The 13592-nt window shown below is 37.9% G+C and overlaps 1 protein-coding gene across 1 annotated transcript in view; it reads right to left on the reverse strand.

The window, feature by feature from the left end:
• The window catches only part of EIF3H (eukaryotic translation initiation factor 3 subunit H), an 86088-nt gene that overhangs the window by 60350 nt on the left and 12146 nt on the right, over window positions 1-13592 (reverse strand). Inside the window, exon 2 of the mRNA XM_065054294.1 lies at window positions 7086-7242. Coding sequence (XP_064910366.1) covers window positions 7086-7242 — 157 coding nt within the window. The remainder of the gene's footprint in view (window positions 1-7085; window positions 7243-13592) is intronic.

Consider the following 13592-nt stretch of genomic DNA (forward strand, 5'->3'; position numbering starts at 1 on the left):
ATTTTTGGAATTCGTTTGTATAAAACATTATATGAACCTTATCAGATAGATGTAAATATTTTCTGTCCCTGCTGTGCGCAGCCCCAGGTCTGCGGCAGCGCCGTGCGCTGGGGACGAGTGCCCTCTAACGGGGGCTGCACCCGCCCTGCAGCCCAAAAACCGCCAGAAAACCCAGATGGGGACTCACACACGTACCCTTCGCATTCCCCTGTGGCATTTCAGATAATTAAAAGCACTTTTTCATTGGACTTTATATTACGAAAACATACTTTGGGGTATGTTGCTGCATCTGATGCAGACAAGTCCATGTATCCACGCACACAGGGAGCTTTGGACTGTGCCTTGAAAAGTGGCCTTTTATCTGAATTCCTTCTTCTTTGCCCAATAAAGACTAAAACCTCAGCAAAGAGAAGTCTGCACAGTATGAAAGCTTATGCAAAACATTTAACATGCTGCATGTCCGCTACTGCACTGAACCATTACAACTACGAGAACACGGCCAGGGTTAGTTTCTTTTTGGGAAACAAATCAAGAACTTGCACCAGCGACAGGTAAAGTATGAAATAACTTAGGAGTTATTAGCAGCTTTGTTGAAGAACCTTGACTACATGATACATCTTATTACATTACAATTAAGTACATCTAATAACCAGCCTCTTTATCAATCGGTATATTCCAATATCAGTTCTCGCAGCCCACAAAAAAAAACCAAAACATGGAAGACAAGACTGTTTTGCATGTTTAAGAAGTGATCATCCACTCGCTATCATAATCATTTGAGTTCCGTATATAAATTAATCCTTACAAAGTCCACAGACTATTTAATGAATGTTTACATCCAAACGATAACGAAAAAAATCCAACTTACAATTCAATATTCTTTTTACATAGAGCACAAAGTGAAACTTCATAAATGCACACACAAATCAGATGGGCTTTTGCCAGCACTTAGTAACTGAAAAGTCAACATTTACATAGTATAGCTTTCTTCTTAAATTACTATTGGAACTTCGGAAAAACACAGTTGAGGAATTCAGATAAATGGACTACAGCTGGAGCCAGAACCAAGACTCTGATTTAAGAGCTTTTGGGTCATCTGTTCTTGTCCTTAGCGAAACGGAACTTAAATTCCATATATCTGGATTTCTGCATTTCCTAAACATTTCGTTTTCTTACAATAAAAGACAATACACACGATCTCTATTTTTACCAACTGTTAGATCGATAGAGAATAAACTTAAATCAAAAACACACAGAAAAAAAAAATCAGCTAAAATTGCACCTGCCTATTCAGAACACAGTTACGGAATGCTCACGTTCTGCCCTGCAACAATACAAGAGAAACAAAATATATACCAACAATGATAGACCTTTGAGTTATAATACTAGCAGATTTTAAATGGGAATAACTGGAAGTTGCTTTCACAAGAAAAACTGACAAAATTTAGCCTTTGCAGGAGTCTTGACAGAAAGGAGATGAATCGACACAAATAGGGGGCTGTGATTTAATGATGTTGGAACTTCTACAGCCATCCTAGCAAAAGAAATGACGCATCACATAGTCCATCTGGTCCCTATAGGTATATACGTACCCTCTGGGAGATTCTGGTTTGACCATAAAGCAGTTTCAAGCACCTTAGGGGTTCTCACTACCTCGCCAGTTGTACCCAAAGCTGTTTGTGTAGCTACACAATTATCCTAATACAAGAGAAAACATAATTCTTCAAAACAGCAGCCTTTACTGGTAAAATGCATCCTAAAAAGCTAAAACGCTCCACCGAACACCAGAACGCTTGTGCACTGAGACAAAGAATGCTGGAAGCACAAGAACTCACCTGCCTTTGGACCTAAAGCCCCTAGAATGTCACACCACGTAGCAAACCGCGGGCTTCACCTCAAGGACAAATCTTTCGATGACACAGGAAGGGCCTTAACGCAGCCAACACTGCCCTCATTTCCACCCCAGGAGGCAACGGTTCAGAAGCACACCCTTGGTCCACTGCTTTATCTTAAATGAACTTTTCTAAGCATGTTCATTTTAGCTACCTGAAGCCCTGTGCTTCTGCAAGGATCACATAGGGCAGGTCACTGTACTGGCAACACTGGAGATGAGGTTCAGCAGGACGAACTGCTGCTATTTGGCCAATTAAAACCCTGAAAAAGGACTATGTAGGAGCTACAACATGTTTCTTGATTTGCAACTGCCTTCACTTGAGGCTAAATGGAAGCCAAGAAAAATGGTGGTTTTATGGAAATGCTGCACTGTGTTATTTCTAGTTGTTATTGACTGATGATACAACTAAACACAGCCTACAGCACAGAAAAGTGCAGGTATTACAATCTTTAATCATCCAGATACTTCCAACTTGAAAACTGAAAAACAGAATTAACCTTCTCCGTTAAGAAAGCATAAGTCATGCTGGGGGTGGCGGGTGTGAGGAAGGGGGCATCGCCTTTTCACCTGCAGCATTTCAGAGGGAATCTAATGAAAACTCTGTATAGTTATCAAAAACAAACAAAAAAAAGTTACAACCTTCTAGAACTTATTGTGATGTATAATTATGTAACTGTCTTAAAGTTTCTATTGGCGCAATTACCACAGCACTTTATTTACTATCTCAGTTTTGTAAGTAAAGTACAGGTTGAAATAAAATGTTTCCAAATACTTTATCAAAATAACATCTCACATGATCTATGATTATTTACAAGATGTATACTACATTTTTAACTATTGCTTTCCATGAAAGGAAGATAAATTCCCTTCAAACAGGAAAAAGAGCTACTCAATGCATAGCACTGAAGATAAAAACAATGAAGTGCAAAGGACTGAACATAACATGTTGCTTAGAGACACAATTTATAGTAAAAAATAATACATTTATTTCTTAGGAAGAAAATATACCTCATGCATCACAGTTCTTTTGTAAACCTTAACTAAAACAAAGCAAAACTATGCTCAGACAAAAGCCTAGGAATGCCCTAAAGTGAAGGTATCAGAAAACTCCCCTCACAAAGGTGAGCTGGGGTACGGCCTCATTTCAGAGTGGTGTCTAAGCCAAAAATCCTTACAGCAGAAAGCTGATTTTCCCTAAATCAGAGTTGAATCCATCAGGTGGAGGATGAGAGTGAGCAGGAGCACAGGAATAGGGGCTGTACATGTAGATAACTGAAAGTATCTTCTTAACATTAAAGATCTGTGTTTAAAGAAATAAATTCAGCACCTATGAGGATTTAAGTGCACTAGTAATAAGGAAATACAGTTATCTAAAAAGTAAACGCCTGCCCAAAATCCAGAGTGCAGCCCCACAATATCAAACATTCCTTTGAAGAATCTCTTGCTGAAGACTCAACTATAACGTACCCTTGTTCGGCAATTTCCCTCCATTAGCTCACACATCATCAACTCAACTTCACCCACAGATTTCTAACACTGAGCTGGGTTAAACCCTCCCATCCCTCCAAAACTCTTGTGCTGCAGCAGGCCAGCCTAGGTGTTTAAGACTTCCCTGACAGGAAAATCTTACCAAAAAATTACACTTTGTAAAAAGAATCGTAGGAAGACGACACTGCAGGAGAAACTTTCTAAGATGAAAAACACCTGTGGATTCATAAATGGTAGACAATCCTTCCAGATTTATAATAAGAATTACTTGAAGCTAAAAAAACCTCACGTTTTCTGTAGTTTCTAGAAATAGTCCAAGTCAAACTGCACTAAAAAGTGTTCTTGCACTAAAAGAAGAGTTTTGGGCATGTTTTTTCTTTTAAATCAAAAAGTTCATTTTTGAAGGAATTCTGTTGCAGCAAACACTCAAAACTTCGCATTATCTCAGGCATTAGCAGCAAGAGACAAAATGGCACCATAACAAAAGTGTATCTAAGCATATCTGAAGAAAGGCTGTTGCTAAAAGGTCAGAAACCCACCTTTATCAAAATGATTCTTAAATGTCATGCGTATCTATTTCAAGTCCAAATTAAGGATATTTTCTTAGCACCCTCAAAAATGTGTTTTATATTACATTTGCTTAGTTTAAAAAGGAAAACGCTAGCTTAAATGTCTCTTGCCAATTATTCAACAGTTTGTTTGCTCAAAGATCACCCTCCTGTACGTAAGTTCAGTTCTCCTAACAATGATCACCTGAGGACCACAAAGTATTTTTCAGATGACCTGTTCATAAAGCTCCTGCAAAATGATACAGAAGAACGGATTTTTTCGGTGTATTCATTCAATTCTCAACACAGCAGATTAGGAGTTTGCCAAGAGATAACCACACCACGGTTTCTCCCTGTTTCTTCCCCTCAGGAGAAGGGCAGCTGGGGTAGCATGGCCCTTCAGCCAGTACAACAGTCCCTCCATTGACACGAGATCAAGTGTGACCAAAGTCCGCTAGGAAATGCTTTCTGCAGGCCCAGAAACTTGGAACCTCTATAGGATTGTTCCTATTCCAGAATTTTAGACAAGGGGGAAAAATATAATTAAAAAAAAAATATACACACTAAGCAAAGAAGATAATACAATGTTATTCTGACCAACGAGAATGTTAGGTATCATCCTGGGTGATGGAGGCACTGAAGTGCCAAGACCGTTGTACTTTCCTTCCATATCTCCTGATTTTGTGCATATACATAAAGCCAGATGTGATACTGATGTAACGTACAAGTCTTGGGGGGAGGGAGGTGCCCTGTTTGGTTTGGTTTCTAACATCTTGAATTTTAAGGTTTTGGCATATAGCAAGAGAGTTCTCTGCTGGAATATCTGTATCTAGAAGGAAAAACAATCTTTTGAAATCTGGCAGGATGCTTGCATAGGGAAACACAGCTCCAGGGAAAACAAACAAGGATAATTATAAAATATTATTGTTCTTCACATTGACTAAGAGAAACCAACTCAATATACAGCCTAAAAAGGTACCTAATGCTCAACTGGCAACCTCAAGAGCCATTTTGTTTGGGTTTTCATCTTTCATGACCTCTACCACATAGGTCAAAGAGCTGAACAGGCCCTCAGTAAAGGAAACACAGCATGAACACGAGCATTGTGTGTTTCCTGAACAGTTCAGTCTATTTAAGTGTATTTCACTGACAAGAATGTTGAGAGAACCTCTCTGTGACCCAGGTGGCAGAAGCTAGGGAAGACGAAAATCAATGGAAAATGGCTCTTGAAGTTTGCTTACACAGTTCAACTACCTGAAAGGAGTTTGTAGCATGGAGGGTGTTGGTCTCTTCTCCCAAGTAACAAGTGAGAGAACAAGAGGAAATGGCCTCAAGTTGTGCCAGTGGAGGCTTAGATTGGATATTAGGAAATATTTCCTCACAGAAAGGGTTGTCAGGTATTGGAACAGGCTTCCCAGGGAAGTGGTGGAGTCACCATCCTGGAAAGTATTTGAAAGCCATGTACATGCGGTGCTTAGGGACATGATTTAGTGGCACTTGGCAGTATCAGGTTAATGGTTGGACTCCATGATCATAAAGGTGTTTTCCAACCAAAATGATTCTATGATTCAGCACAGACAAGCTCCCTAACCTGGCTGCAAATTCGCTATCCCTGCTAGAGACACACATCAGCGTCACTGTCACAGGTTCACTTTCCACTCGGGTCAGAGTTTGCTCTGCTTTCTGCACCCACAGCCTGGGAACAGAAGGAGGAAAAGTTAAGACATCCCGGTGAGAAAACGCCCACAAGCATTGCCTTTTGCACCTTACTTAATGCCAGGATTATGGCCTATGTGCTAACAAGGCAAAAAGAAAGACTGGTAACAAGAGTCACTCTTCTGAAATAAAGTTTTTCCCAAACAGAAGGAGTTGAACCTTGCATACGAGATCACAGGCTTACAGCTTCCGCATGGTAGTCATCACATGGTGAGATGAATCCATCTTGGAAACTAAGAAATTCAATTCACTCCTTGCTTGCCTACCAGCTACAAGGAAACAATTCAGCCATTTTCTACAGACTGATTGAAGCATGGGCTCCAAATAAAATTTAGCTTACTCCAGTCCTTTGAAGAGCTCCAGAAGAGAAGGAATCTTTAAATAATCTTTTAGGCTTTAATAAAATATAGTTCTGACTCAAGCACCACGTTACTGTAGGACAATTAAGATTCTCTTGTGTTTTGCTTTTTTAATACAACAAATTGTATAATCCCGCAACAGAAGAAAAACAGCTAAGAAACGTTACCAAGCTCCGAAGATTTCTTAAAACGATCTGTTCTAAAAGCACAGTCCAATATTCTTTTATAAGATTAAATATTTATTTAATAATAGCGTCACTATGAGCAAGAAAAGGCAGTTTATACTTTACGTAATCTCGCTCATACTGAATTATCAAAAATAGATAAAATCAAGCTTCCAACTGCAACTACTTTGACTATGTTGCCTCTTCAGTTACTCTTAAAATAAAACTGTCTCTCTTTAAGCCCCAACAGAGAAGCGTTTCTCCTACCATCATTAAACACACATATTACCAAGATTACAATTTTAAGCCTTTCCAGTTCACTTTATAGATTTTATACCATTCTGCGTCAAGTCAATTATACTGACTTACAGTGGCAGTACCAAAACATTAGCAGGACCAGCAAGGAAACACCAAGATAGACAGAACCCACCAATACTACTTGTACCTAACTTGGAGAAGCAAAAATATCACCCAGATTTCACATTAACAAGTGCCTCTTAAACTTACAAAGCTCTGCTCTCCAGGCTTTTAATAAGTACTTAAGACATGCAAATAACTCTACAGAGATGCAGTCTATATGCCTGACTACACACTTAAGAACATGTACGTATATATACACACAGCCGTTTTCATAAAAAGCCTTAAAGTCTATATGAATCACAGACTGGAAACTCATGTAACTTCCTGCGTGGACAGTCTTACTCTAAAATAAGTGTGTCCATATAATACAGGGTTTATAACTTTCCACACATAGATAAGATTTCAGTTGGATATGCAGGATGGCATTGTGATAACCCACTGCTATCTCAAGTCAAATAAAACCACTCTTTTGGTTATTGTGGAAAGAAAAAAAATCCTGGTTTGCACATACAGATTTTTTTTTTAGCTTAAAGTTTTGCAAAACTGCAGTCATTACCTTCATCAAAGTCTGCATCATCTTCTGTATGCTGAGGGAAAGGGAAGCAATTTGTGATTTCAAGTCTGTCATCCACCACAAGACCCAGCAGCACTCCCTGGACCACTTCATTCCCCTGTCCTTCTTCTTGGTAATGTTTAATGATCTTTAACACAACCTAGAACACAAACACAAGAAAATTGGATTATGTAATGGGTTTTTTTGTCCTCACACTATATATTGGAATTTTCAAATTGTTGAAGTGTTACATAAATGAGAGCTGCAAACCAAGTGCGCTACTGGCTTAAACAGCAGCAATTTTAATACAGGTTGAAAAACAGTCGGCTATCCTACTATTACAGAAGAATAAAAAAGACCATTAAATGAACTGTCAAAATGCAGTTCTGAAACCATTTTCTGAAACACCCTTCTAAAATGAAATATTGATCTTTTCTAGTTTATCTCGTTGCTGTAACTGTTAAAAGCTATCTTGTAGGGGCAATAAGCTCCCTCCTGAGGCAAACATCGCACAAGAAACTATCAAAACATCTTTAAAGTAATGATGCAGAAATTGGTTGGAAAATTTTAAAAGGTACAATATGCATCAAATTTCAGTTGCATTAACCTCCAAAATTACATCTCATTGCAGTTCTACTTCAGATGATAACGTAATTTATATTTTGTAAACTATGTGTCATAGGACATTTAAGAATAATGAATGATAAAAGAAAGAAAAAACAGACCACAAATTATTCATCATATTTTTAATATAATTCTCACTTCCTTCCCTGAATCTGAATAATTCTCACGAGGTGATACTGTAAATTGGAACAATATGAACAAAGACACTCAAAAGTAGCCAGTCGTTGCCAGAAACACTTCAGAAAAATTTTACACTTAAGTGAAATTTTATGCTTAACAACAAGAACCAGACCAAGATAAGACACTAACCACAAACACATACTTTAAAGAACTTATACTGTGCGCAGCATAAGTGGCTTTTATTTCACTAAATCCTAATCCATCCAAGCAAAATGCACCAGAAAACATCTGATGACCATGTTGTCATTAAAGCAATAGGACTAATGTGTGTTGGCAAACACATTAGTGTACTGGGTTTCAGCGAAACCACCTTGAAGACAGACTTTGTACAAATACTGGTATTCAGTGAACATTCTGCAGGTGAAAAACCCAAAAAGTTAAGGTCATATTCACACAGTAACATACATTTGTCCCTAGTTTTCTCCTTGGCTCATTAGCAGAACTTTGTAACAACTTTAAAATCTCCATTAAAGAATTAAAGTACCACAATATAGGTTAAATGGAACAAAAAAGTGACTAGAAAATAAATTCTTCACAGACACATTGCCGCCTTGGGGTAAAATGGGAAAACAAGACCTTCATATACATCCTGCTTGAATATGAAGGGTGGAGGGAGAATGGAAAATAACCACCTTTTTTCCAATTAAGTTGTGTATAAGTATTTGTTTATTCACAGCACAACTCACTTCTGCTGTGTTCTCCTGCATCCAGATACACTCACACTGAAGCTTCTCGGTCTGTTTCACCCACATTACATCCACACCTGCCCCTCAAGTGCCTCGAAGCCATAACACTGTATCCAATTTGTTAAAAGAGGTCTACAGAGCAGAGAGACAAAGAGATGCTTTGGTTATATAAATCTCACTACATGTGAAAATAGTAATGAAATTAAGATCACTGGGCAGTGAAGTAGAATTTAACAATGCTGAAAGCAGTACAGCAAACAGCAGCTCAAAATCACATACATGTAGAAGATGGATACCTTCTACCACAGAGCCAGCATGTAAATAATATTCAGCCTCCATTTAGTGTGTCACATTAAGGTTTATCACATATTTGCCATAAGCTCTGTCTTCTACAGTCAGGGGATCTGTAAGTAACTGGACAGACCAGAGCACAGCTGCTCTCTGCCTACTGCACAGCTTCACCTTTTCCAGTATTTTTCTCCCCATTTACTCTTGAGTTTTCTATGCACACTGAGTGTGCACCCTGTTTGCCTCTTGGTTCTGTTCCAGGACCATTTGTGATATGGTGCCAATTTTATCATGGCATTTCTGATGATAATTGCTCACAGGAAGCAGCAGCAAATGAAAAGTGCATGGGGCTGTCATGGAGTATCAATGATTTTTCAGGGAGATAAAACCAGGAGTTCAAGACTCTTAAATGCTGACCAAATAACCCCAATACAGAATGAAGTTATTACACAAGTCTGCAGTTTTCAGCCTCCAGCCTGAGGACCACAGCAGATATTATTCAGATAGATACAGGCCCCAGTTCAGGTCTACCCCCAAGCTTGTGTTCACATGGAGTCTGAGAAACGCAGCAGAGAAGGTCATGAACTTGCTAACGGGTGTGAAACATAGAGGAGCAAAAGCTGCAGAACTTCAGGTTTATGACTGCACTGGAAAATACATTAGCTACTGAAACCATGTATATTAAAGATAAATGGACAAGTCTGAGAAATGCATCCAACGACACATGATTCTTGTTTGTATTTTGTTCTTTGCTCTGGAGAGTTTTATTTAGCACATAATACACAAGTCTTTAGTTTAGCAGGCTCTTAAAAGTGGATTGAAAAATCTGCCATCAAAATACTACCATATGACCAAGAGGGAAACGTGCACTGGAACTTGTGTTTCAGTACTAAAAACAGCCTTCAAGTATAAAGTACAATTATTTCTCTAGTGATAATAAGGCCAGTTTCAAACATTTAAAATGTCATTTCCATTTGTTTGCTACAGGAAGAGCTGATCACTATAAAAATGGCAATGCCGAGACATTTCCTGATCTGACTGCATAAACCAATACTTCATACCGAATAAACCACACACACACACACACACACACACACACAAAATAACATTAACTTGTATCTAGACATTTCCCAAAAAAGGTGTTATGTTTATGAAGCATCAGAATAGAATCAGAGGAGCATTATTGGTCTGAAAATAAATGTCAGAACTGTTAATGTAAATAACGCAACTAACACAACACACTGAGAAATACAAATCAATTTTTCCACATGACACAGTAAAAAACATCCCAGTGAAATGTAAATGAGCACCAGTATAACCCATCTTTCATCCAACGCTGATTGGCTTTCCAAACAGTATTTACAATTCCCATCCACCTATTAAACTAATAAGAGACACTGCCCCTTTGTACAAACTATAATTGGTTTATAATGCCCTTAGACCCTTCACTGTTATACCATTGCTACATGAAATTAACAGTAACCAAAACCACATTTCAGCTGTTACTGTTATTTAAGTAATGTAGCTGGCCAACCAGGAAAGGCTATGTATTCAAGGGAAAAAATGTATCGAGTAATTTGACTCATCCTTTAAAAAAAAAAATATATCCTATTTCTAAATTCTGATACCTCAGAACACACAAGTCAATAATAGCATGCAGCTTGATTTAGTAAACTCAATTAGTATGTAAGAAATATTTAGGTACACAAAGGCTGTTTAGAAAAGGATGTACAAATTCAAGAGTCCCCAGCCTTGTAAATTTAGTGTTCAAAATACCAAATCAATTTAATCGCTTGGAATAGCCACTTATCAGATTTTAATGGCTGTTAAACCTCAATTAACCAAAAAAAAAAGTTCGCAGGTCAGCAGTGTTTCTAGTCTTCAAATCTGCAGAGCAATGCTCAAACATTAAGAATGAAGTCATACTACGGAAAAAAAGAACCATTCTAAACTTATTAAAAACTTCAAAGATACATATTGTAGCTGTAGGAGCATAATGCCAAATTTTAACTTTGGCTACACGGTGAAATCACTGCTGTTAAAGTTTGTATTTCATTACAGAAATACCTATAACACAAAGTATCATAAGCCCTTGGGGGGTCCTGGGAAGATTCTGCTGTAAGAACACGAATATGCCAAGACACACATTCCTGTATTTCTCGTAAGAGAGACACCAGCAAATGAAAGCACAGAAGATTCATTTATGAATGTGTTCCAGAGAGCTGACAGTCACCACACTGAGAGCAGATTTGCAGTACCTGTCTTACAGATGTGACATCAAACAACAGGGAGCTTCTGTGAGCCCACTGCATACACGATGTAACAAGCTGATTTACAGTCTTAAATCAAGTATTTAAACCTTTTGGAATGCTTAACATTCTTTCCCACCCGAGAAAGCTTTGTCGGCACAACCACTAGCACCAATTGCCAGCATGTGGGTAGAGGATGGGGACAGAGTGTAAATAACTCTGTGTTATGTGGATGTTTTTCAACCAACCGACAAGGGCACCAAATGTGGAAGGTGCTGCGATGCCCACATCCTCTCAACATTAAACACTACTGATTCTATGATTCTAATATTTAACTTGGCAAAAAAAAATATGAAAGCTATTACCGCTAATAGCGCCCAATACATTTCAAACACATCCGTATCACATATGGAGTTTTCTCAAACTCAAACCATCGTGACCGTTTACATTTAAGCACTACAGCATGAGCAATTTTACCTAAACTCCTACCACAAAGTTCAAGAGAGAACTGTTAATATAGTTTTGTAAACGGATAGATCTCAACTATCATTACTAACAACTCATGCACTGGAGCTAAACTCAAGGATGCCTAGAATCAAGACATCTACCTGATACACATTAAATGCATATATGGCACCTCTGCAAAAAGTGAGTTAGTTGATCTGTTTAGTAATATCCAAACAAAGACGTACCAAATTTTACACATCAAATTTCACACTAATTTAGTGGCCCTGCCTGTTTCCCCAGTTCAAACTACACCAAAAGCAAATCTACAACCTGTGTTGTGCCGAAACTTAACAAATTAGCTATGCAAAAATGAAATTTAATTAATCAGTTCTGAAATCCTCCAGTAAGCACAGAATGGCTTTGCTTTTAAACAAAGACTTAGAAAAATTAGGAAAATAAAAAAGGTAGAACTAGAGTAAGATATAATGAAACATGGGCAATGTTAACATTTTTTAATAGTTCCAGATGAGGTTCTTGCACACTACAGATAAGTGCTTATCCTATACTTACAAAAGACAAGTTCTGGAAGCGGACCAAGCAAAAACTTGCTTTAAGCTGATCTGTCTCCTGGCTATAGCACCACTTGATAAGACAGTAACAAAGTCTCTCAACTTTCCTGCCAGGAGAAAAGGAACTCTGAAGTAAATTAAAGATACCACTGCAACAGTTAAGAGTAAGAAAACACATGTCTAATACACATAACACTCTCCTCTGGATGATTAAGCAGACAGATGTTTACATACGCACATAAAAAATTCCAACTTAATCAGTGCTGTCCACAGAAACATGTTCTAGAAAGCCCTGTTGGACAGATAGCACATTAAAAGTACAAAGTCAACAGGTGCTGGATATGAAGCTTCATGACGCCAGGGCTGCCACCACACAAAGTTGCGCCATGAGATGAACTGAAGATTAGAAACGAAACTGAATTTTCCACATTATACTGATCTTGAGAAATACGACAATCTTTACTGATAATCAAAACCTGAATTCACGTAGATGTATATTCGAGATAACCTGAAGAGATTTTTGAATTCTTCTAGATTTCTTATTCAACAGTACCGATTTTTTTACCATTTATGACACGATGGATGTCTAAACATTTGTTCTTTTCTTCCTCATGCTTAACTTTGGAATAAAAGCCCTTAAAACTGTTGGACCAGTTTTATCTCAGAAGTAAAAAATTGTTTTCTATTAAGACCTTCAACATTTTTAATAGTTGTTTTGACAGCTATCTTAAATCCTAACTATGACTGGTGGCCAAAAAAACAACATATATATTTTAATTCCCTGACGAGTAATCAAAAAACAGTTGAACATACTGTACAAAATTTAAGGCCAAGAGGACAAGACTGAGTAGACCTGAAAATCAAGGTAACTTTAAAAAATGTTGCAAGTTCAGAAATATCGAGTCTAACCCTCGCTATTCTGTCTAGCAAGTACACTAACCATCCTTTGGACAGGAGGTCTCAAATGCCCCACAACATTTTACATTTATCTTGACTGGTGAGAGCCCTGACACCAACAGTTACAGAGCCTTTGAAAATAGAGTTCTTGGAATAGTAAGTTTACATTTTATGTCACTCAACAGCTAATAAACACCAGATGTTAAAATCTTATTTCTGAACTTGACAGAAATTTGGGGCTTAAAAACAGTAATTATGTAGAAGGCATAACGGAATGATGCATGACATTTTATACCATCTCAATCAGGTGCCAATATCTATATCTCTTTTTTACAGGAGGATGGATGTTTCCTGGAGCTAAGCCTGAACTCAACTATTATGAACAATGTGTATTGATCTGAGGTGGTCCTCAAACAGGCAATATTACCTACATTTTCACACAGAAATTATAAATCATAGGACTCTCTTGGTTTTGTCTCATGTAGGTCCTCAGTACCAAATCATTTTTGAAATCCATGCTAAAGTGAATGGAAAATATTTCATCCTGAACTGTAGGGCTTTTTTTTTTGA

Source organism: Columba livia, chromosome 2 (genome assembly GCF_036013475.1).
Source record: "Columba livia isolate bColLiv1 breed racing homer chromosome 2, bColLiv1.pat.W.v2, whole genome shotgun sequence".
NCBI lineage: Eukaryota > Metazoa > Chordata > Aves > Columbiformes > Columbidae > Columba > Columba livia.